Here is a 26,798-nt window from a genome sequence, read left to right as displayed (position 1 = left end):
CAGGCCATCGGATCCACACTGTCCAGTAAATCCGATTGTCCCTTTCCTCCACCTGGCTGGAGGCAGGGCCCCTCTAATCCTGATCATCATCACTCACTTCTTGCAGAAATGATTTACTGGTCCCCTCAAGAGGGTCAGACATAACATTCACCATTCTATTCTGCCTGGGGGATTTCTGACTGGACACTGGAGCTGCTCTCTTCTTGGAGGACTCCCCTTTCGTGGTGGTCTTCCCTTTCAGCTGCTCTACTCATGCAGCTAGGGCAGCAGTGGGCTGTCCACCCCAACTCCTCATGTTTTCTCCATGGTCACAGAGGAAAAACCACAGGGTGCCTCGTGGTGTGTACCTTCTGCTGACTTTCTCTTGGGTGGGGAAACGTTTACTTCTAATGGCTGAGACATCAGCCTGTGCAGGTAGAACGTAGGACATGTCTTCTTCCACTTTTTGGACACTCTGAGACATTTCCTCCACAGCTGAGACACAGGAATTCTGAGATGAAGGGAGATTTCCCTCATATTGACGGAACTTGCCAACCACTCCATCCACTGTTAAGAGTGTGGGGGTCTGTCCACCAGGACACTATTGCCAATGCTTTTGAGTGTGCTTCTGGTGCGCTCTTCAGGAACTTTCGCCACACCAGGTGTGTGCAAGTGGTCTGATCTGGGTCCATGGGTGATTGCTCATTATTCAGATCACCATAGATCATCTCAAACACAGCCAGTTCCCTGAGGTTCTGGATGCCTTTCTCAACACTGGTCCATTTGCCTAGCTGACATAGGATATCATCCTTGTAGGGGTGCCTCTCCCTTACACTGAGCAGGAGTCGCTTCCCTATTTCCCTATCAATGCCAGCATCCTTGGCCAAAGATCACAGCTGCCTCGCCTCTCTCCCTTCCATCTCAAAAGCACTGGCTCCATTGTCCCAGCATCGGAGCAGCCAGGTGCAAATCTGCTCACCTCCCAGGCGGCCGAAATCTCTCTGCATATCTCGCAACTCAGTTGGGGACAGAGATCAGTCAATCACCTCTGGCCCTTCCTCCTATTCCCGTGATGGGCCTGGCTCATCCTCATCTCTCACTCTGCTAACTGACTTTCTGGTATATTTTGTTTTCTGTATCGGGGCGACTGACACTGGAACTGAATGGCTCTCTGGCTCAGTCGCTGTGCTGGTGGAGGCGACTGAGAGTGGCTTTGCCTATCCCCCCGGTTCAGATACTGTTTCAGCTTCTGTAGCCTTTTCTTCCCCTTGAGGGCTGTGGCTCATATTAAAGAGGACACAGTAGGCATGGGCAAGTCCCCAGCACATTGCAGCGATTTGTGTCTCCTGGGTTTTGCTAGTTTGGTAGCACACCCTTTCTAAGCACTCCATCAGCTTCTCAGGGCTCTGCACTTGTTCAGGAGTGAAATTCCAAAGCATTAGTGGTGCCCACCGACTCAGACCTTTGCCCATCTTTTCCCACACCCCTTGCCACTCACTATTATCTGACCTGGGGGCAGGTACCCAACTGCCCCCACACACAGCCATTCAAAGGCAGCATAAGAGTTCAATAGCCCGTATAACAACATAAGATCCTTTATACATTTTCCACCGATACAAACGCCACCACTGGGATTATACACTGAATATAAGGAGTAATCCAGACCCATCACGCAAGCACGTGGGCCAGCATTGCAAACATTTTCTTATCAAACAAATACAAATGCAAACAGAAAAGTTACACCCAACAGATTGCTCTATCACACTCTGGTCAGGGTCTGTCCCTTTTTATTCTTATTTCAGCTTTCGAGCCCCATGTTGGGCGCCAATTATAAATGTGCTCGTCTAAGACCTGCTGGGATCAGAGAGCACGTTGCTGTTACCCTTCCCCCACCCGCAGCTGGTTGGGCTGGAAGTTAAACACAGACCCCGGGCTAAAAAATGAAGAAATTTAATACAAGTGTGTGATAAAACAATCTGAATAGCAGCAGTGGCAATGATAACAACAATAAACAGCAATAACAGTGAACAAGGCAGAAGATATACAGAGAAACACGGCAAAATATTAAGGGAACAAGCCCACCGTGTATGTCGCAACCCCCAAAACCAAAAGCGAAAGTAAAAGGGCTCCACGTCTGGACCTGACGTTAGCATTGTATGAATAACGCGGCTGGAGATCCCTTCCCCCTCTCTCTTTGCTGGGGAAAACTTGACCCTATCCTAGTTGAACCAGGACATTCATCCATTCCCCTATCTAAGGTAGGGCCACATTAGACATGATATAAGAAGCATTCATAAAAATTGAGAGGTTACAGTCTCCCTCTACTCATGTTGAAGCAGCTATATCAAGAAAATAAGTTTGAGCAGGTTGATCCAGTTTGGGCCACCCCTTCATACAGAAACACAAAATACGTTGAGACTACTTTTTTGGTTCTACTAAAAAAAAAAAAAAAAAAGTCCCTCTTAACTAATGCTACAAATCAGTAAACAAATGACATTTCAAATAGATGGATAGGGTGACCCTTTGAGTTTGCATCAAGCACATACCAGTAAGGGTCTAATCTAGTGTTAGTGGAAGTAGAAGAGTATTATTTGCTGCCAATTTTAAGCTCAAAAACAAAACATAAAGATCCCCCAGAATCTTCTGGGGTTGAGAAAAATGTCATTGTATTATGAACACAAAGTACCTTTCCTTCAACTCTAAGCTAGTTTATAATATTCAGGACAATAAACTTATCGTGTGTATATTGGTTGGCTCAAATTCTTTTAATCTCCCAGCCACAAACTGCTGGAAGCATTTTGAGAGTGTATTTCATGGAAAACATCATCATATGTTTCCTTCTTACACTCTCCCTTGGCCTACTAGACAACCCATAAGCTAGACTCTGGCCTTAATTGGTATGACCATTCCTATGCTTTCTCCCTTTAAGCTGGCAAGTACTCTTATACGTGATTAGATCCCTTGTGTTTGGTGCCTTCTGGAGGTCTGCTGGACTTCCCTAGCTTGGCTAGATCTTGCTTAGTGGTCACAATGAAGGAGAAGCACAGTTAAGAACCACTTTCCTTAGAATATATCATTCAGTCTTTTTTTTCCTCTCCTAAAGGGCTCTGCCATAAAATAGTTTTGAGTACCAACAGTCCATACAAGTAAGTCTCAATATTATGAAATAAAGAAAGCACACCACATAGATAGTTGTTTTGGCTCTTTGCAAACACAAAACATTTAGTTTACTGATCCGTTTTCTGCTAGGTAAAGAAGTGGCTACATGATTTTAACAGAACACAGGTTCAAATACAGGTCTGAATAGTAGCCACAAGGACTAAAAAAAAAAAAAAAAGTATGATTTCACTTTTCAGGTTACACCTACCAGTCTGTCCTATTCAGCTATAATTAGGAATCCTTGTCCAAGTCAGAATCAAAGCCTATTGACCAGTATCTTTACTTGGGTACACTGGATTAAAGAGAGGGCTGCTTCTCCTTCTGCAGTGCTACTACCACTATTCTCTCTGCCTCTTTCTAAGCAGGTACTGGCACTTCTGACATTTCACCACAAAGGGGCATAGTCATGATAATCATTGCTCACATGAAACTCCTGCATCTCTTAAAATACGATTAAGGAGAATGTCCTAATATTTTTTCGTTAGTTACATTAATTGCACACTTTGTTGGAACTGCTCACTGATCCTGCAGGCCATATCCCTGCAAATGACGAAGATCAAACATGACCAACTGTTTGATTCTTGTGACCTTTGGAAAAACAAAAAACCCACAATGAAATTGTATTTAAGTGACTAAATTTACACTTACTTCAAGTTAGTCCAAATTTGCTTTACTCAGGGCATGGGGTTTTTTTTAGGTAAGTTATATTTGCAGGTATAGAACATATTTGCAGCACTGCTTGAAATAGTATTTCAATAGACTGTCTTGGGATCTGTAATGTTTTTATACATCATCAGAACAACTCTTGGTTTGCATGACATTACTGCTTCACAAATGAAGCATTAAAGCTGAAAGGTTAAAGTTTCCAGCTCTGAAAGCTCTTAGGAATTTTAGATTTTTGTAAATTTCCACTGTTAGAAGACTTGATGCTGAATCCCTTGCTGTAAAAGTATTCTCAATATGGTATAAGCCCCGAAGTCAGTCCAACCTACAGCATACAGTTTTTGTTCCCTAACTATGATGAGTATAATAAAACCAAGAAAATAAATACATTTAAAAGAGACAGAGTTTGCATGTTGGTTTGGGGATTTGTTTTGTTTTGTTTTGTTTGTCTGGTTGGCTTGGGAGGGGTGAGGGAGAACTTAAAGTGGAACAAACATACCAGACTCCCATTAGTTTCCCTACTGATGTTTTTCAAGTCTGCAACAACAAAGGCTACTAGGTAGGTGCTCATCTTCAAACTCACAAAAAATTCATCTTGAACAATTCCGTTTGTCACAGGAGTAGTGGCTTTCTGCAGGTGGAAGGAAAACACTGTTATTAATGCACACAAAAGAGTACTAAGACACGTAGGGAATCGATATTAAAATCAAATAATTACCACACACTAGGGAAAGTTAACAAGCAAACTTGCAGAACATCTTTATATTTTGGTTATGTTTCAATGGGATAGATGACACAACCATAGTGTAACAAAACTTAAGGAGACATGGGACATTTTAAGCCTATATACCAAAAAAATTATTTGTTAAAATTTTATTATGCTGTATTACCAGACAACTGCATTGTTGGAGAAGCCATCAATCTAATTCAGTTCACACTTAAATCCCCAGTATAATCTAAAATCAACATAAAGATTAACATTAATTCAAGAGAGCTTTAGGCTAGATCTGAGACACAGCTCAGCATATCATACTAAGAACACTTTTACTGTATATGTTAAACATTTGTTTGTTCTCAGAATCCTCTTCAAAACTAGGTAACTGGATATACTCATTATTTTAAAACCACAGAATGAAAAACCCCTCACACACATACATATAAATCAAATGAGACTGTATTAAAAAGGGAAGAAAACCTAAGGTTTCAGTTTAAAGCAAAACCATGCCCATCTTAGACACTGCCAAAATTAACTGTCTGCTCAGTCTTCTGAAGTAAGAAAATATGGTGGCTCTTAAATTACTTCCAGTGCAGTTTTTCTTTAATATTAGTCCTGGAAAGGCATGCTCTATGCCTAGAAGTACTTTTCTGTATAGTTCTTCACTAACAAATTACATGAAGAATAACGAGAAATGTTGAAAATCACTGTACTGCAGACTAGTAAAGGTCTGGAGACAGGGATCACAGTTAATGTGCCTTCTGAAACTTCATAAGTAAGTTTGTTTCTAGAAACCACAAACACTTAAAAAAAAATAACCTTAGTTTTAGACGATCATTTCAAACCAAACAATGATTTAACTGCCACTAAAAATTTAACTTTCAGATTTAAAGAGGAGTAAATTTTTTAAGCCTGAAGACAGAAATCAATATAATCATCTAGTCTGACCACTGCATATGAATAGTATGCCACTGTTGAACTCCTTCAGCAAAATCATAAATTTCTGGGCTTTAATAGTTTCATCTTTGTAATGAGGTGACATCCTATTTAAGAAAATCTGTGGCTGCAGATAAACTGGTTCAGAAATCAGTTATCTTCATTTAAAAAACAAAACAAAACAAAACAAAACAAAGCAACAAAAACAAGTCCAAAACAAACACAGTTTATTTCGAGCCTTATTGTGTGTCAGCCACTATTATTGTCATATTAGGAATGTACATGCTAGATTGGAAGGCCTGCTTCTGAGATCGCTTGCTCATGTAGGTATTTATAGAAAATTATGAAGTACTCATTTAATCTTCTCACGGATAAACTAAAAAGTCTCTCCATTCAGCACAGATTGTTTCTAAGACCTGTAGTAATACAGAAGAATTGGTGCCACTTTTTTTCTGAGAGGGATTTGTTTAAGTGTTTATTTTCAGAGGAGAGCCTATTGTTGTAATGATCTCACCAGTGCAATATACTCCTATACAACATGATCCTCTTCAATTTTCATACTTCTTTCTTTATGCACACAAGAATCAACTCACTAGCCTGTACTTACTGCATTGGGAGCCCACACTACCTAACAGAATACTTAATCCAGGCTAAGTAAGCTAAAATGTAAGAATTCAGCATGTGCTAGAGCACTTGTGAGATCAGGGACAAAAACCATGAAATAGATCATAAAATCATGTCAGTTAAAAGAAGCTTTGCATATAAAAATGGGTACCATTACAAGAGGACTCACTGATACAAGAAATGCTTTTGAGGTAGCATATTATTTCACAGAAACTCCTGTGTCTAATTTCTTTACTTGTACAGTTACAAAAATAAGGACTTTAATGTAATTCACATGTGCAAGTTATCTTGACAAATTACAAAGCCCAAAGGAACCACTTCTGAACCCATTAACAGACTGCATGTTTAGATGTCATACAACAAAAGTGGAATTACACAGTATCAAATTATCAGGGCATAAAGTTGGGGGACAAAAGACTATTGTTTGCAGTATAAACACAAATGAGCAATTATCTTAGAGATAACGTCAATCAGCAAAACTATCAATTTACTTACTCTGTATGTTCTTATATCTTATTGATAAACTCTAATTAAACCTGACCTCCTCTTTCAACACAAGAACTCGCATTTGATCCCCAGCACTAAACATACAACTTCATTCCTTTTAATGTCTTTTTAAAATATATCTTTGTTCTACATGTGGAAGCTTTCTCAAATTTTTAGCAATCATACAGATGATGTAACAGTCAAGTTTTAAAACAGAGATGGAAATAACAGAAAAAGACGCAGATGAAATTTGTAATACACTCTTAGAGACATTCTCACTATAACAAGCTCAGTAAATGTTACAAATTAAAAAAGAGTGGGCAAAGAGGAAGTTTAGTGAAAAGGGTCTGATACCAAGAACAAAGGTAGCAAGACAGAGAAGGGAAATTAAAAAGCAGAGAACGAAATGATGGAAGAGTCTGACAAGATGGGAAGGAAGAAGAATTCTCAGCTTGAAGGAAGCAGGGGACCTTCTGTCTATGGCATATATAGGTAGCTGAAGGGAAGACATGTTGTATGCAAGGCAGAATAGGAAGAAACATATATTAAGATAATTCAAGTGATATGACAAACAATAGGGGAAATCAAAACACCAAAAAGATATGCAAGAGACACATCACATAATTTAAAAGGGAAATAATCATACAGAAGCGGCACAAGTCACGAGAAGAACAATTCTATGTAGAGAAAGATGGATAGGAAATAGACACCTTTTCTATGCAGTTCAGGAACATCCAAACAGTATGTATCTTATTGTGACCAATAGGGAAAATATATGTTTAAGACCATACAAATTGCAATACCAACCCATTTTTCACTGCAAGAGAATGTGTACAAGGTCACGTCTCCCGAATGTTAATTTTTCAAATGGCTTCCTATCTCCCTGAAAAATGAGCAATGGAATGAATGCTACTCTGCAAGCGAGAAAGGCTAGAAACTTAAATGTAAATGTGTCCTGGGGGAAAAGAAACAAGATGCAGAACTGATGACTTTACAGTAAAGGCAGCTCATCAGCATGTTTTCTCCATGTGAATGATTCCTCCTTGCGCACACATGTCAAGTACACAATATTAGTACCCACAAACAGCACCAAAAGAGCTACTGCACACTTTCTAACAGCACTTAGAGTTGAGCAGGGACAGATGGGATGGGGAGCAGCTCCTTCCTAAGCACAGAACCCCACAGGCACAGGCATTGCAGGACTGTCAATGCAAGGCAGGAGTTATGGGAGGATGCAAGACTAGCGCAAGTAACAATCTCTCTTTTCCAGGTTTAATTCACATGTCATGAGGTGTGAGAGTCAGCCATTTTCAGACGAGATGAAGATTCTCTGGCAACAAAAACACACTAAGCACAAAGAGTTGATGTTTAAGGCATGTTGGTCAGACCAATTAAACCATAATTCTTGTCAACACAGAGCTTGAGCTCTAAAGTAGTTTCTCTGAAGATTCTCTCAGGAAGGCTGAAAAGCCTGCTCATATCTCCTGACACTCACTGTTCACTGCATCAAGTGACACACTTGCACAGTTTGCAGGAAAACATGATCTGAAATCTCAGTCTTGCCTAATGCCACAAACACACGCAGAAGTTTTCCAGTTGACTTCTTCCTGTCCATTTGCATGGTTGCATGGTAAAGTTGCATGAACACCTTGCACAAAAGATATAAAATCTGAGTGAAATCATAGAAGAAAGTAAGGAAACTGATGGAGGGACTAGATTAAATAACTCAGTGTCCTGGGTTGCAGTGTATTCTATTACCATCCTCATGAGCTGTTGAAATCAGGTCAGGCAGTGTTTCCTTACCCGTCCCCACCCCCCTCCAGGCTATCTTTCTGTTAATGGCCCATCAATGCCATGCAGCATGACTCATTATCCCATTGTGAGATGCTCCACCCAGAGGGAGAAAACCAGCATTCCATCCTGGATATAATCTGAGATTCTGAATACCAGAAACACTCTCTTTTCCAATGGATTTCCAGAGGACAGGAGCTACTTAGACACCACTGGACTTTTCTGAGGAAGAGCAGATCTTCTTTCTACAGGATCACCACTTTGGGGGGACTGCAGCCACCATTCTATCAGACTGCTACCACCACCCTGATTAACAGGGTGTCAGGTTGTATCCTGACTCTGTTAGTTTAACCCAGTGTTATCTGACTTTTTAATATTTTTCCTGGGTGGGTTTTTTTTTTGTTTTTTGTTTGTTTTTTTAATTTCCCTATTAAATTGTTATTCTGACTTGGTTTCTCCCACTAGTTTGTTTTCAAACTAGCACATATTTTGGTGCTCAATGTGGGGCTGGCTGCTGAGAAAAGTCAGAATTACAATTTTGTATTGTAAAAGCCACGTACTCACTATGATGTTCAACATGCTTACATAGGTCTTGTACCTAGCTCTCTATATTTTTCCACACATGGGGAACCATCTGCTGATTTTAATGCTCCTGTGTAGACCAGGGTATGGTATAAAATTTGCTTTATTAGTCTATTATGCCTACTGCATCATAACCTCCAAGACAGTAAACATAATTCAGAATATATACTCAACTTTGTCTGCATGTCCTACTTCAGGCTGCTACATCTGGGGCCTCAACAATCATACCCATACCCTGGGGGGAGGATTAAAGAGTGTTCTTTTCCAGCTTTTCAGGCTGGACACAGGAGGTTTTGGAAATATTGAGTTCTCTGTGGATGTTAAGGATGGCATAATCTTCTTGTCAGTTCTTTTTTCTTTTTTCTCTATGACCTGCACTGTGTACACCATGCTTAGGATGGCACAGCATCCTCAGGATGAGAGGGAAAAAAAGAGCAGAGCAACAAGCACCATGTCTACACAGACTGTCACAGAGGAGAAAGAAACCAGACGCAAGACATCATCGTCCATGTCTATGCAGACTGACACAGAGGAGGAAAAAACCAAAGGCGCTGAAAGCATCTCCACACAAATGATCACTGAACCAGAAGAGACTAAACCGATTGCAGTTGCCCCCGTGCAGAAGAAGAAATCAAAAAGCAAATCAGTCCCCATAGTGACTGATGAGGATGCAGCAGGACCTTTGCACCCAGCAGAAGAGGCAGAGCCAGAGATGATCAGTCAGTCGCTGTCCTTGGGTGAGCTGCGTGACCTGCGGAGGGAATTCACCCACCAGACAAACAAGTCTATCCTGACCTGGCTGCTCCGCATCTGGGACGCTGCAGACAATGACACCATTCTGGACGCAATTGAGGCCAGGAAACTGGGATCTCTGTGGTCATTGACCAGGGGATCGGGAGAATCCAAGAAACTCTCAGCCTCTGGCAGCGACTGCTGACAAGTGTAAGGGACAGGTACCTTTGGAAAGAAGACCTCCAGGTGCACCAAGGAAAATGAAGCACAATAGAACAAGGTATCTGGTGCCTAAGGAAATGGGCTGTGCTGGAAATAATTTTCTCAGAAGACGAGAGATTTCCTAAGAGCCTGGATGGTGTCCAGTGCACGTCATAGATGTGGTTGAGGTTCGCACACCTTGGACCAGAGATGTACTCATGTTACCTGGCAACGCTGCAATGAAGGGAAGGCGAGGACAGGGTGAGTGTCTTGGTCAACAAACTGAGAATTTACGAGGACACTGTCACAGCCCTGTTTCGCACCCATGTCTCATCCGCAGAAACAAGGCTGGCTGAGCAAGTCCGAAGCTTGATTGAAGAGGCCATCAGAAACTGAAAAAGGAACTCAAGGAAGAGATTTACCACATCTCGCCAGAAACAACAAGAGTCTCTGCCATTAGGAGCAGGCATCCCCCAACCAGGGAGAGAGGATACACCCCACGAGGTAATCTCTGTTTTTTTCCTTCAGGAACATGGAGAAGACATGAGTAAGTGGGACGGAAACCCCACCTCCTCTTTAGCAGCCCGGGTACGTGAACTAAAAAGTGGGACAACTACCACAAGAATCTCATCTAGAGTCAACGCTGTTCCAGTCTCTTGTGCACAGAATACCAGACAGTATAGGAATGATAATATGACCGATCCTCTTGAAGGGACCTCAGGACCATATTCACCAGAGGGAAGCAACATGTACCATGACCAGGAATAGAGGGGCACTGCCTCTAGACAGGTAGAGGAAAGGGATAATCGGATTTTTTGGACTGTGTGGATCTGATGGCCTGGCACATCTGACCCACAAAAATACAGGGCTTTGGTTGACACCGGCACTCAATGTACTCTGATACCAGCAAGGTATGTGGCAGCAGAACCAATTTCTATTTCTGGGGTAACAGGACAATCCCTGACTGTACTGGAAGCTGAAGTGAGTTTAACTGGGAAAGAGTGGCAGAAACACCCCATCGTGACTGGCCCGGAGGCCCCGTGCATTCTCGGCATAGACTATCTCAGAAATGGATATTTCAAAGATCCAAAAGGATATCGTTGGGCTTTTGGGATAGCTGCTGTGGAGACAGAAAATATCAGATAACTGAGCACATTGCCTGGCCTCTCAGATGATCTCCCTCTGCCGTGGGACTGCTAAGAGTTGAAGAACAACAGGTGCCAATCATCATAGCAACTGTGCACCATCGTCAATACCGTACCAACAGAGATTCTGTGGTTGCCGTCCATGAGATGATTCATAAACTGGAGAGCCAAGGGGTGGTCAGCAAGGCCCATTCACCTTTCAACAGCCCTATATGGCCTGTGCATAAGTCCAGTGGAGAATGGAGACTGATGGTGGATTACCATGGCCTGAATGAGGTCATGCCACCATTGAGCACTGCCATGCCAGACATGTTGGAACTTCAGCAAGAGCTGGAGTCCAAAGCAGTGAAGTGGTACTCCACTACTGACATTGCCAATGCCTTCTTCTCCATTCCTTTGGCAGCAGAATGCAGGCCCCAGTTTGCTTTCACCTGGAGTGGGGTGCAATACACCTGGAACCGACTGCCTCAGGGGTGGAAGCACAGTCCCACCATTTGCCATGGACTGATCCAGACTGCACTGGAAAAGGGTGAGGCTCCAGAACATCTGCAATACATCGACAACATTATCGTGTGGGGAAACACAGCAAAGGAAGTATTTGAGAAAGAAGAATCATCCAGATTCTCCTGGAAGCCGGCTTTGCCATCAAAAGGAGCAAAGTCAAGGGACCTGCCCAAGAGATCCAGTTCCTGGGAGTAAAGTGGCAAGATGGATGACGTCAGATTCCTACTGAGGTCATCAGTAAGATCACTGCAATGTCTCCAGCAACCAGCAAGAAGTAAACACAAGCTTTCCTACGCACCATAGGTTTTTGAAGAATGCACATGCCTGAGTACAGCCAGATCGTGAGTCCTCTCTACGTGGTTACCCACAGGAAGAACGATTTTGACTGGAGCCCTGAACAGCAGCAAGCCTTCGCTCAGATCAAGCAGGAAATTGCTCACGCAGTAGCCCTTGGCCCAGTCAGGACGGAAACAGAGATGAAGAACATGCTCTACTCTGCAGCCAGGAGCAATGGTCTGTCCTGGAGCCTCTGGCAGAAGGTGCCTGGTGAGACTCGGGGTCGACCACTGGGATTCTGGAGCCGAAGCTACAGAGGGTCTGAAGCCAACTACACGCCCACAGAGAAGGAAATCTTGGCCGCCTATGAAGGAGTTCAAGCTGCCTCAGAGGTAATCGGCACAGAAGCACAACTCCTCCTGGCACCCCGACTATCGGTGCTGGGTTGGATGTTCAAGGGAAAGGATCCTTCCACGCATCATGCCACTGACACCACATGGAGAAAATGGATTGCTCTCATCACACAGCGTGCCTGTATTGGAAACCCAAATTGCCCTGGGATTCTGGAAATTATAACAAACTGGCTTGAAGGTGAGACGTTGGGATTATCTTCTGAAGAAGAGGAGGAGCAAGTGACTCGTGCTGAGGAAGCCCCACCATATAATGAGGTACCGGAAACTGTAAGACGTTATGCCCTCTTCACTGATGGCTCCTGCCGAATTGTAGGTGCTAACCGTAAGTGGAAAGCTGCAATATGGACCCACACACAACGAGTTGCACAAGCTACTGAGGGACAAGGTGGATCGAGTCAGGTTACAGAGCTTAAAGCCGTCCAGCTGGCTTTGGATATTGCTGAACGAAAGAAGTGGCCAACGCTCTATCTCTACACCAACTCATGGATGGTAGCTTATGCTCTGTGGGGATGGCTGGATCGCTGGAGAAAGGCCAACTGACAACGCAGAGGGAAACTCATCTGAGCCGCTGAGATTTGACAGGACATTGCCACCCGAGTAGAGAAGCTGACCATGAAAGTTTGACACATGGATGTGCACGTACCCAAGAGTCAGGTGAATGAAGAGCATCGCAACAACGAGGAGGTGGACCGCGCTGCCAAGTTGAAAGTATCTCAGGTGGATCTGGACTGGCAGCACAAGGGAGAATTACTCCTAGCTTGTTGGGCCCATGATGCCTCTGTCATCAGGGGAGGGATGCAACCTACCGATGGGCCCGTGACCGAGGGGTGGACCTAACCATGGACAGCATTTCACAGGTCGTCCACAGTTGCGAGACCTGTGCTGCAATCAAACAGGCCAAGTGGGTGAAGCCTCTGTGTTATGGTGGAAAATGGTCAAAATACAGATATGGGGAAGCCTGGCAAGTTGACTACATCACCCTTCCCCCAACCCGCCAAGGCAAGCGCTACGTGTTGACCATGGTGGAAGTAACCACTGGACAGCTGGAGACCTACCCTGTGCCTCATGCTACTACCCTGAACACCATCCTGGGCCTGGAAAAGCAAGTCCTGTGGAGACACGGCACCCCTGAGAGGATCGAGTCAGACAACAGGACTCATTTTAAGAACAGCCTCATCAACACCTGGGCCAGAGAACACGGTATCGAATAGATATATCATATCCCTTATCATGCACCAGCTGCCGGGAAAGTTGAACCCTGTAATGGACTACTTAAAACCACCCTAAAGGCACTTGGTGGGGGGACCTTCAAAAATTGGGAAGTGAACTTAGCAAAGGCCACCTGGATGGTCAATACCTGAGAGTCCATCATTTGAGCTGGTTCTGCCAAGTCTGAACCCTTGCACACAGTGGATGGAGATAGAGTCCCTGTGGTACACCTGAGATGTATTTTAGGAAAGACTGTTTGGATTAATCCCATCTCAGGTAAAGGCAAACCCATCCGTGGGATTGTCTTTGCTCAAGGACGTGGTTACACTTGGTGGGAAATGCAGAAAGATGGGGAAACCCATTGTGTACCACAAGGAGACCTAATCTTAGGTGAGAACTGTATGTAGGGTTTCATTGTATATATATGTGTGGGCGTTTGTGTGTAGAGTTTAAGGAAGGTATTGATTTGGGATGATGTAGATGATAATAGAATAATGGGTGGATTATGTCCTGGGTTGTAGTGTATTCTATTACCATCCTCATGAGCTGTTGAAATCAGGTCAGGCAGTGTTTCCTTACCCGTCCCCACCCCCCTCCAGGCTATCTTTCTGTTAATGGCCCATCAATGCCATGCAGCTTGACTCATTATCCCATTGTGAGATGTTCCACCCAGAGGGAGAAAACCAGCATTCCATCCTGAATATAATCTGAGATTCTGAATACCAGAAACACTCTCTTTTCCAATGGATTTCCAGAGGACAGGAGCTACTTAGACACCACTGGACTTTTCTGAGGAAGAGCAGATCTTCTTTCTATAGGATCACCACTTTGGGGGGACTGCAGCCACCATTCTATCAGACTGCTACCACCACCCTGATTAACAGGGTGTCAGGTTATATCTTGACTCTGTTAGTTTAACCTAGCGTTATCTGCCTTTATAATATTTTTCCTTTTTTTTTTTTTTTTTTAATTTCCCTGTTAAATTATTATTCTGACGGTGTCTCCCACTAGTTTGTTTTGAAACTAGCACACTCAGCAAAGCTTTTACTGAAGAAGGCAGCTTGGAGGTGCTGCACAACGATATATGGTGGGGAAAAAAACAAAATAGATATGCCTGCTTGCTACTGTGAGGGCTCTTATTCTTCTGGTGCAGTCAATTACTACAATAGGCATTAGTAAACATACTAAAGGACTGTAGGCAGGTAACTGCTACCAAAATAGTAGAAAATAGGAACATCAGGAAATACCCTTCTTGCTCTTGAATTGTCACCAACCATTCTCCTTTTGATAGCCAACCACAAATGACAGTGAAGAAGAGTTGACAGTTATTTTGCCTGCACTCTACCTGCCAAACATTATCAATCAAACTGGCAACCAAGGCAATAGATACCAGACACATACCAGATAATTCTGTCTTAATTAATAGAGGTGAAAATTGTCACAGAATATGCTCTCTGCTTCTTTATACTGATGTCATCATATACCAGGATTAGGGTGGCAGTAAACATTCTATGGTAGTGTGGTGCAGCAGAAGAACTGAAAATAAAAATACTCTTGGTCTTTCAGAGTACTCATCATCTGTGGAAGGTACACTGAAGATCAAGATAAGACTTTCAGCAACTATGTGCAATTAGCTCAGCAATGTCTGACATACACATGAAGCAATGGCAAACCATAGTTTATTTTTTGTACATGAAAAACTATGGAAATTATTGAAAGTTGCCTTAGTCACTTGTCCAACCCCTAGCAGAGGAAAGCAAGCGAGGACCCTTTCTTGTTGACAGAAAACAGAAGAGTTGTACAGCAGAGTCTGTTTCTTCTTTCAGTGAAAAAAAAAGAAGCAAATGAATGGTTCTTAGGCCTGGACATATACTCTTTAGTGCTGCAATCCTGTTAAAGTTGTAATAAACTATTGTAACGAATTTGCTAAGTTAAGCAAGGCAGGTGCTGTAATAAACTACTGTAACTAATTTGCTAGGTTGGGCAAGGAGGGTAGGATACACTTGAATGATCTGTAAATGTTAAACAATTAACTGTAATAATTGCAATAATGTAACCCTGTCTAGGAAACCCCACCTAGCATTCAGCTGGGACAATGTAACCGTGTCTCAGAAACCCCACCTAGAGCTGACATGTAACTGCTGTTTGAAGTAAAGCCTGCCAAAAAGCATGAGATTATGAGGTTTTAAAAGATCCAATAGGAGAAAAGCGTGCCAGGAGACCAAGGCTTCAAGACTTTCAAAAGATCCAGTAGGAGGAGGACATGCACCCCAGCAACCCAAATGACCCAATGGAAAACAGCAGGACAACTATATGGCGGGAGGAGATTGGTTAAAGACGATGGCACAAGAGCATAAAAACCGCTGCTTTTTGGAACTCGGGGTGCATGTGGCAGCGTTGCAGCTCTGCTTCCCACCCTAAATCGACTGAACCCAAATAAAAATATATATTTTTATAAAAATTGGTTTTGTCTGATTATAACAAAGTAATGGTTAAGAATCACCACAAATCCTGGAATATTAACATTCATGCACTGTGAAAAAGATACTATTTCACAAGATTGCAGTTATTATCTTGGTCTGCAAAAACACAGTAGCTCCTTCAGCACCTGAGCTCTTGACAACCTTCTGGAACCCAAACTACACAGTGTATATGTCCCATCAACACCAAGGGTGTAATTCTTTTCATTACTGGTTAGATCAATGCCAGTATTAATGAGTTTTTGTTGGGTAATAAATGGTGGCAATGTTAACCTAATAAGTCTGAACTTACTACCTAGTTCAGACACAAACTAGGTAACAAGTTAGTCTTGCTGCTTTGTCTAAATTAATTAAGCTTCTATCAAGGTTTCTCCAAAGGCTGAATGACACAAAGTATCCCTATAAAATTCAGATATGCTCTTACAAGATTTTGCCTGAGAAGATCTAGCTGAAGGAACTTCAGATCCCTATTCATATCTTGGGGTTGACTCTGCATTTATGCCCTACTTCCCCTCATTTAGGCTCAAAAGATCAGGCATCTCTTTCACAGAGACGGTTAGTTACACAAACTATTGATAAAGATATTCCAGTATTTTGCACATATGCAGTATCAGCAAACACAGAAAACTCAAATGTGAATCTTAAGGGCTGTTGAGACTGATGTAGCTAATAACAAAACTGCAAAACAATGATTTAACAGGGATCCCTCCCACAGCCATTCAACTGTCTCTACACTAGCATCCTACACTGCACATTCAACAGTTCAACAGTTGTTTTCTCTGTGAAGTTACTTAGTTTAAGCCTTTGAGGGAACGACAGTTTTTATTATAAAGTCATACAGTTTATAGCTTATCTGCTCAAGTCACTCCCCTGGATAATGCAACAAAACCACAATGCAAAGCACTTAAATAGATTACCTAGGCAGCAGCTCTACTAAAATTCCTCTACAAAAGCAGGTACCTTTGGCATATTTGACAGAGTTGAAAGTTTCTCATCTCTTTTGATCTTGATTAAAAAAGTAGCTTTAAATGCTGGTTCATCAAAGCATGGAAAAGCAGACCTTGCTGCAAGAGGTTCAAACTGAGTTGCTGCAAACCACCTAATGGGAAGAGCAGAGAAGAGCAAATTAAGAATTGTGAAAAGGATGTCAGTTTAATTATGATAGAACAGACATTGCCTCCCAAAACTTTGTAACAGCTTGTTACGGGAGTAGTTTTCTGAATAGTAAATGACAGGGCTTGTTTAGTCAGAATAAATAACTTCTCAGAAGTCTATGTTCCTTCTCTAGTGTTTTGATACCAACTATGTACTGTGCTCCTGCAAGACAATCCTGGGAGCGCAACAAGAAGTTTGCAAATTGAAGTTGTTTATTTCATGGGGCTAAACAGTGAAGACAACTGTGGCTCATATTGCTTTGTGTTCATTGGTGGCCGTCGTGGTGGTGTTCTTTTAAACCTACTGACAAGCTACCCACAAGTTTGGGGGCTTTTCTTTACTTCTGCACCATGACTCCAACATTTTTGAACCTACAGCTTTTCTGAGGAGACACACTGCTGACAATTCATAAGATTAATCTCCATGCCTACTTTCAACTTCTAATGCTTCTCCTCCCCTTCACCAAAAATCTAGCAGTTGGTGCAGTTAAGTTTCTTTTCTTTTTTTCATTCACCCCAGGATTTTACAGAAAAAAATAATAATCATTCTGCGTAAAAGTATGAGTAAGGTCCAACTTTTTTTTTTTTTTTTTTTCTGGCAACAGTGTATTATTTTGCCATTTGATAATTTTAATGTCTTTGTGGCAATAAAAAGTCTTCAAAAGAAAATTAAACTAATCTAGAAGAAAAGACATTTTCTTGCAAAAGCAGCTTGATAGCTTGAGTTTTATACAGAAAATGCAACAACAGAGGCTGTTAAAGAAGCCTGCATTTGTAAAACCACTGATATTAAGTATACAGAGACAAAGCCCCTGGAAATAGAAGAGGCAAGCAAGGCAGTGGAAATTATGGTATCAGTAAAGAGTTATCTGAAAAGGATTTGCTGGAAAGCACACAAGTTAAAGCATGTGCTATAGCTTATTCCTGAACAAAAGCAGGTAGCACTAGACTAAAGGGAGACAATAACTCAGGAACTTACTGACAGATCACTTTTTTCCTCTGTGAACACTTACACATTCTCTTTCTAGTACAGCAAATACAAAAAGAAAACAAAACTTCAGCTACATCAGAATAGGGAAAAAAATGGAAATTCAAAAAGAGGTTAATTATTCAAGTCATTCTTACTCCCACTTCACGGTAATGCATGTCCTTGTGATAAACTACTTAACTATTTTATTTCACTTTGTGGTTATGTTCTTCTGATGCAATCTATACCTTTTGTGATTCTTTATTGTCCAACACATTTCACAACACAGAGACAACTTGTGGCATTTTTGTTATAATAATGGAATTGTGAAGCCTATCAGCAGTTCCACAAGTTTCACAACAGATTCCCTCTAATGATAATTGTTTTAAGTAACTGAAAACAAATGCAATCTCAGCATGATTTTCTTTCCAGAGAATAACTCTCAGTGTGTAAAAGGTTGGGCTGGTGGTACTAATGTAAGTTCCCCTGTCAGGAAACAAAATCTACTTACTAATATTTTGGGAATTTCCATACAAACTCCCTGTTGTTGCAAAGATTTGTAACACTGATGGGATTGATTTTTCTTGCTTTTTCCTTTACATCCCATTTAACTTTTCTTTTTTTCTAAGCTTTAGATCTCAGCACTTCCTAGCACAAGCTGGTAAGTGTTTCATGTCTTTACTCCATTTAGCAGTTGTTTTGTGGGCCCTTCAAAACTACTCTCCTGTCAGCTGGTCCTGGACTGACCCATGCTGCTTTTTCCATCTTTCATTTATTGCACTGCTCTGTTTCTAGAAAACCTGCATGGACAATTATGTGCCAACAAAGGCATGAATGCTCTAAAGTACATGACCAGTGTAAGGCTCATTTGAAGTGGGGTGTAATTTCATTAACCTTCTTGGTAAAAAGCACTGATTTACCATTTTAAAAAATAGTGTGATGCTTCCCTTTTTCCAGCCACTAAAGAACTTTGTCTGAATACCAAGACTTTCCAACTGTGATTGAGAGCAACTTGGTAACTACATCGGCCAGTTCCCTTCAGGCTGTGAGATGGATGTCATTGAGTCCCATGGACTTGTGTATGTTCAGGTTCCTTAGATGATCTTGAATCTGATCTTCTCTTATGATAGTAGGATTTAGTTTCCACAGTCCCTGCCTTGAGACTCTGGGACTGGAGAGATGTGGGAAGAATTTTCAAAGACAGAAACTAAAAATTAAACAAACAAAAAGCCACACTACAGCTACCTATAATCATTATACCACATTACATTTAACTGATGGAGAGGCTGCCCTGACTTCATGAACTCATCCACAAAAGACATTTTTCAAGTAGATTAATCAGGAGATTAAAGATCAATTTTTCTCAGTAGGAATCAGTTGTACAAAATATCCAATAGAAAAATCAACCCTTGTTATTTCTATCATCAAAGCACAATCTAGAAGTGACAGAAGAGAGAAGCTGTATTTATGGGCATACCTTTGCTCAGAATTCTCATCCTTGTAAGAAATTTTGTAAAAGCCATAATAGGTATCTGATAAATTAGATGAATATTCTATGTTGACAGTATAATTCTGTCCTACAAGGAGAGCTTCAGGAGCCATGATTGCAATCTGGTCATGCAACGGATATTCCAGGAATTCAGCTGGTTTTGTTTGTTGCCCTCCTGCTGAAGTAATTGTTGCCTTCATGATATTAAGTCCTGAGCTGTGAAGTACAATTTTCCAAGTTACCTGGATTACATTAACTACTATGTTTACAGAGCCTGCAAATTTCAGAGTAGTTAGGTTTGGCTGCAAAACAAGATCATAATGCAATGGTACAACATCAGGAGGAAGCCTAATTTTTGACCATGGAAACAGTTTTCCATTGGTTGCCAAAGGGTATATTAGTTCCATTGTATAATTTTTTTTATAGCAGCCTTCTTTGGTAAAGATACATTTGGGAAGAAGATAAATCGCCATTATTAATGAAACTGCAATCACAAGAATGACTGTGCAAACCACCATGGTCCTTGTAGAGGGCACCAAACACGATTCATTTGGATTTTGTCTATAGACAGACATGTTATTCCGGAGACCCGAGCTTCTGTTCATGAAGGACATCCCCAGCAATTTTGCTGATGACTCATAGTCCTCTTCGTCATCATCCATTTCATTCTCTCCGAGGCCACGAACCAAAAGCCGGGAGCTTCTTGGTTCATATTCCACTTCATCAGGGTCCAGAGGATGTAAACAAGGCTCTTTTGCCAAGTCAACCACGTCAGGCTCTTCTTCAAACATGCTGTTTTCAATCATATTCCTGGGTAACTGAATTCGATCTGAAAAAGAAAAGACCATCTGTTATATGATAAACAAAATGCATGATTATAATACCTCAAAAATAGTTTACTAAATTACAATGGGAAACACTTTTACAGCACATATAATTAAAATCTTTTCAAATTTCTCCCCCAGGTTTGTTTCTAGAAAATATTTCTGTGCTTTTCTGCCTACTGTAATTTTTCATTCAGTATCTTCAAAATTATGTTTCCATTGAGCATACTCATTCACATGTCTAGCATCATAACTGGGGATCAGCTATTTATCTGCATAGCATTCCCATTTAATTGATGTTAGTGTCTTGGCTACACCTCCTCTAACCCAGTAAATTATATTTGTATTCAACTAAATTGGTTAAGATAGAACATTCTTTATGTCGAAGAGTAAAACACAGGCTGCCAGTGCAGTTCAAGAGGTATTTCTGAATATGGTAGGTACTAAGTTCCTTAAAAGGGGATAAAAATCTGCCAAGGTGCTGGCAGCTACACAAATAAAATATCCATTTGAAATTATATTTCTCACACAAAAAAGACAGGATAAAAATTATAGCTCCAATTGACATCTTGATTTAAGAGTTAGCTCATACAACCCTTGAAACAATCCATGCAGGTAAGAAGTTAAATCAGTGCCAAGCAGACTGGTTTTTTTTCCATAAAATTTGTCCTTAATAGATAGCAGATAACTGAACATAACAGAAGAATTTAAATTCATACCATATTTTAAAAGCGTCAGATACTTTCATATTCTACATGCAGTTGTATTTTAATCAAACTTCTGGTCATGTCTATAACTGTTTATGTAAAAGGTTCTCTTTCAGCTAACCTGCTCAGTGGAAAGTGGAGAAAATTAAAAACACTGTTGGAAAGAAGTATATAGAAGGAATGGGATATGGACACCCAAAAGTAGTTAATAGGAGCAAGGAACTTTTACCATACCATATCATACCATATTTAAACCAAAGCACTATAAACAATATACAAAGGATGTTGGTTGATTTTTGTTAGGACACCACAGAGTTATCTAGAGAACAAAACAACTCAAAGGAAAAAGCCATCTATACAGAGATTTATGTCCCAAAAAGCCCAAGAAATCGCATTACCAACTTTTTAGGGCCTTGAAATTACAGTTAATTTGAATTAGTCCCCTGTCACAGCTTCTATCCAAGGTACTAGACAAAACTTTTGTCCAACTGCAAGGCTTCAAAATTTAAACTAACCCTTTTCAGATATGAAGGTCTGCTGCTATCTAGACAATAATCACATCATGCCTCTATCCTCCACATTCTATATTTTCAGAATAAGAAAGATAAAATTTTTCTTCTGATCTAAACATACTGAAAAACAGGTTGACTTTTATTAATTTCTGACAAGAATGTACATTTTGCCAATCTATATACAGCCTAGAATATCAGCATTCCTATAATACATTACTGATTTTACCTATATTGCAATGCTCCCATCCAATGATCGAGGATAATATTATACAGAAGCAAATTACAGGAATACAACTACATATAGCTGCTTGATAGGACTTAAAATGTTGAAACAGACTAATGGAAGATATTGGGAGGATAAAGATTTATCGGTTTTAGCCTTTTTTTCCTTTTTTTTTTTTTTTTTTTCCTAGACTCAGGTTTCTATATGGTTGAAATTCTCAAAGGTGAAAATAAAACATCTTAAAAGATGGCAAGAATCTTTTCAAAATCAGCTATAAAAAATGCCTCAACACTGACTCTAAGATGTATTGATACATTTAAGACTTTCTGTTTCAAGGCCACAAACTCAGAAAACTACAGTGTCAGTAGTCCTAACACTGAAAAAGACGGAGCAAGAATTCTTATTCTAGCCCACATTCTACTATGCTTTTCTCTTTGTGTGACATCTATGTATTAAACCTCTAATGATACTTGCCTACCATTTATTTCAGAGTTAAACTATTCAGATACGAAAAAAGAAAAATTAAAAATCCTACCCCACAAAAGTCACTAAGAGGAAGGTAAACTCATCAATCCAAAAATTCAATATGAAGATGGATGAAAGCAGGGAGTTTGCTGGAATTTGGATCTACCTGCTCAACCTTCATTCCACTGTAAACATGGTGTTCTAACTAGGAATAGGATCATAGGGTCACATGCTACCGAGGTTGGAAGTGACTTCAGGAAGGTCAAATACTCCAACCTCCTGTAAAAATCAGCTTGTAAAAGTTTCTGTCCTTATGGCATTTCCAAGTACAGTGCTCATGGTCTGGCCTTCAGGCTGTGGTTGCAATTCAGTAGTCCAGCACTATGGCCTCTACATGTGTACTCACATATCTGATTGGAGGCCTCAAAGAAAGACAATAAAGAGTAAAGAAAGAGGATAAAAAGCTAAGTTACATGTGAAAACACATAGACAAACTAGTGGAGGAAAAAAAGTGGAAAGACGAAGTACTGTGCAACAAAAGTTCTTTTTCAATTCATCTACCCAAGAATAGTTTATCAAGAATTCACTAAACTACTTTTACCAGAGATTCTTGCTGATTACTCCCTCAGCTGGTTGCTCTTCAAATCTGCTTGCTGACTTCTATCAAATTTGAAAACAGACTGAAGACCCAATTTCTTAAAGTCCCAATGCAATCCCACCCCAAAACAACCAGCTGCTGCTGGAAGACACCAAATCAATATCAACTATGTAGAAAAGGCAGGTATTAAGACTCACATCTTAACCACTTCAAAAGGTAGCAGCCAATCAGTACACAGCTCCAACCCCAGCCATGGCATGTGCTGCTGCATGGCCAGCAAAAGAGGTAGAAGACAGGGAAGGCACTGCAGAGGGAAGGAGGAGAAAGATAAAGAGCATAAATCTGGCACAATGTAGGCTTCATCAGCTCTGCTGCTCCTAGAACAGTTTGTTGCTTGAAGAGCTTATTCGCTTCTAAGTTTCTTCTAAAGCCAACTTTCTTAATACTTTCAAAGTTGCATGCAGGCACTAATAACACTTTTAGTCAAAAGGAATTAAATTATACCAAAAATCTCAAACTGAAACTAAGATAGAAAAGCTAAAACAGATGTTAGTTTCAAGGCAATTGACAGTTTTAATACCCAAGAGACATTAATTTATAGGAAAACAACAGTTTAAACTAATTTCTACGGAAGTATTTGAAAAAAAACAGAAGCAAAGTCTTGGTTGTTCTGTAGTGTTGAAAATCTGTCAGATTGGAAATTTACTGAAGATCAAGGGCATCACCAGACTACTATTCTCCAGTGGAAAGCATACAGACAAAATGTCAAAAGGTTACTGTAGTTATGCATTCACAGAAGCCTAGAAGTCAGACTACCTTTTGTAGAGGAACTATGGCAAACATGTTTAAAGCTTTTACACTCAGATAAACTCTGGACTGTTTGCTTCCTGCTAGTTCACTGGTATTTATAACATGATAGAGTGAGTCATCAACCATGTGACCTTTCAGTTTTAACCCATGAGCTGCTACAATATAAGCTAAAAAGCCCATAGAAGGGCGAAAAGGTATTCTTAAACTGAAACAAGCCATAAGGATCAAGCAGCAGCCTGAGGAAAATGATTGCAACCATCACATTTCAGTCATCTTTCACACCAAGTAGGTGTGAAAGGTCAAGAGGCAAAATTCTCATTATGAAACATGCTATAAGATATTCAAAACACTCATTCAGATATTTAAGCACATTAATTCAAATTTCAATTATGATGAAGGAAAAAAAATAGTATGAATGCAAGACTAGGGGACTTTAATCTGTAAAGAAGCTGCATGGTTCTGGGGAATTACTGCTGCCATGCCAGAGGCTGCAGGTACACTAGAGGCATTTGTGGTCACACTAGTCCACAATTAAGAAAGTATTGATCTGAACTGCTAAAATGCACTACAAAAAATTAGCTGTTATCTGGCATGGCAATTTAAGTCTAAATCTTTACTAAACATAAGCTTAGTGTGAGAGTGAACAAGGAGGTGAAAAAAAGTACTGGAGCTGAGACTTGTTGCTCCCTAATTATCACTGATTAAATGAGACTAAAAGTTTAAGCAGCTAAAATCTTAAACACACCCAAGTAGAAGTGATTTTACACAATTCTTCTACAAATTTGTAATATGAAAATCAGGGATTTATCAGTATCTTCCTCAATATGTGATCTATTGACATATTTATAGAAAGCAAAATGAATATTCACAGTTTAGAAACAATCCTAAGAAGAGATGTGAGGTTAAAAACTAAATGTGATAGACCAATCCAGACAGCTAATCCTCCTAATACTGCAAAGCTGAAGGAAAGCAGACTTTTTCTCATAATTGATTGTTTTGAAAAAGTTTCTTTATAGATGCCTCCTGCAGCACAGATGCCCCAAAACCTGTTGCGACATATCTCCCCATTGTAATATTCAGGGAACCTTAATAAGCCTGTTCTGTTGCTTTCTGTAAAGAGAACAGAATGCACAGACATGAAAATCAAATGCAGTTTAAAATAGGATGAGCCAGCAGTACAATAAGTTTGATGTATATACTGCATCCTTTGCTAATGTGAACTGCATACCTAGGTGGTAAAAAGTGGCATTACTTAAGGACACGAAGGTGAGTAATTAATCAGGTCAAGATAAACAGGAGATCCCTTATCTTGTTCCTACAAGACATATATGTTTCACTCCCTACATCCTTTCACAAATTAGTCTTTAAGCTTACAAAGCATCTTTATTACAATAATCAAGTTCATGCAGGAACAATCACGGGCTGCAATAAAACTGTCTAACATTTCCTCCAATTATTTATTTTGTCTGAAGAGCTCTGTTCCCATTAGCAAGGAGACTGTAAAAGCCTCAAGTAACACCATGTAATGAATCTCAGTAGGTGCGACAATGAAATATATCAGGATGTTTTGGTTTTGGAATCTATTTCAAATATTCTGTAGAATACAAAAAGTCATTCTTTCTTTCTCTTTCAGAGTCAGCATCTTCCCATAGTGTTACTGATACCTGTTTATAATGCTAGAAGTATATACTTTCCCCTTGCAAAACAAAATCAGTAATGTCTTTGCTATCAGGATTCATGTCTGGATATTCTGTCTCAGAACTGAAATCTCAGCACTCAAAATTCTTATATGAATCTAAGTGATCTATTCCTCAAGATAATTCCTTTTTATAATATATGCAGGAAATGCTTGAAGGCATTTGTTCTTTTTTCAACTCTCCGTATTCTAATTAAGAGGTTAAAATTTTAAAAATGCACAATTTCAACTCAACAAATCCTATTGGTAATGTCAGACAGACTGTTGTCTAAGACAGAACTTCAGCACATTCCCATTCCCATCTTTAAAAAATGAGTAGTATTTTAACGGAAAGAAATGTGAAAATAATTACAGTAATACCTCGCATTTTGTAGCAACTGAACCTCTACTGCAGAGATAAGCATAGGAAACTTTTTGTTATCCTGGAATAACCTAGAAGGCAAACAACTATTGGGTAGTATGTTGCCATAGACCAGCAGATGTAGCAAAACCCAAGGCCAGACCAAATGGCCTGGTATAAAGTGTGCCTACAAGCTGGAGTGAAAACTGGTTCCCACAGAATGTAAACTATTTCAGTTGCACTTAAGTAATGTGAGGGTGCGGAGTTACTGCTGCCCAAAAATAGACATCTACTAATATATTGATATGTTCTGTACCTGGCCTAACAGCAAAGAACACAAAAAAAACTATGAACAAAGTATCTGTTTTGATACCTGACTTGCTACCAAGTAACTCATTGATATTATGTCAAAGAATAATTCTGTCCAAATATTTCAGGAATAGCTACAGGTGTTTAACAATGGGGTAAATTATTCAGGGCCACAATATTGTTGTACATACCTAACTTGTATGTCCAACTTTTAAAGGATTGGCCTTTTCTTAGTAGAAGCAGCTGCCGACCGAAAAGCAAATGCCATTAAAAAAAACACATGAATTTTATTCCTACTAAAGGCTAGTTGCATTTTCTAAGATGGGGCAAAACGCAACTCTAAGGTGTATTTTTCCTTTTAAAGGTCTATATTATGTTCATGTACCTGTCTAAATGCCAACTCTTCTAAAAGTAGTGGTGAAACACTTGCAAGATTTTGGCACAGTTAGTAAACTCAGGATATTTGATTCCTAATAGATGAAGGAACCACTACCACAATGATAAATTGAGTTTGAGGAAAAGACGTCAGCAGGAACAAATACTGTGCCACACAGTCTAAGGTCAAAAGAGCAAAGGCTCCACTGTTCCTTAAGCATTGGAAAACTGTTTTATACTCTTATAGTTTAGCAAACAGCATAAAGCTATTTGTTCACAGAACTCCAAGAAAATATTTGAAGCACTTACAAGCACTTTCAAGTGGTCAGATGTATTGTCATAAAAAATAGCAAGACTGGTTACAGTACATGGAATTTGATCTTCTCTCCTTTGTTTGGACTTTGGGACTAGAAGGAAAGGGGAAGGGGGGGGGG

General features: G+C 40.3%; 1 protein-coding gene across 3 annotated transcripts in view; it reads right to left on the bottom strand.

Moving 5' to 3' along the window:
* LNPEP (leucyl and cystinyl aminopeptidase) overlaps positions 1-26,798 on the bottom strand; it is a 92,737-nt gene that overhangs the window by 33,596 nt on the left and 32,343 nt on the right. Inside the window, exons 2-6 of one of the 3 annotated variants that reach the window (XM_026866075.1) lie at positions 23,032-23,138; positions 19,494-20,334; positions 18,029-18,073; positions 16,856-16,994; positions 4,301-4,432 (exon numbers count right to left, since the gene is read on the bottom strand). In XM_026866075.1, the coding sequence (XP_026721876.1) occupies positions 4,301-4,432; positions 16,856-16,994; positions 18,029-18,073; positions 19,494-20,311 (1,134 nt within the window). In that variant the 5' untranslated portion in view covers positions 20,312-20,334; positions 23,032-23,138. The remainder of the gene's footprint in view (positions 1-4,300; positions 4,433-16,855; positions 16,995-18,028; positions 18,074-19,493; positions 20,335-23,031; positions 23,139-26,798) is intronic. The other 2 variants (XM_026866074.1, XM_026866076.1) reach the window with 2 other exon arrangements.

This window comes from Athene cunicularia (genome assembly GCF_003259725.1).
Source record: "Athene cunicularia isolate RWA chromosome Z unlocalized genomic scaffold, athCun1 chrZ_part2, whole genome shotgun sequence".
NCBI lineage: Eukaryota > Metazoa > Chordata > Aves > Strigiformes > Strigidae > Athene > Athene cunicularia.
The sequence above is the reverse complement of the archived record's forward strand: the minus strand, read 5'-3'. Positions and strand labels throughout refer to the sequence as shown.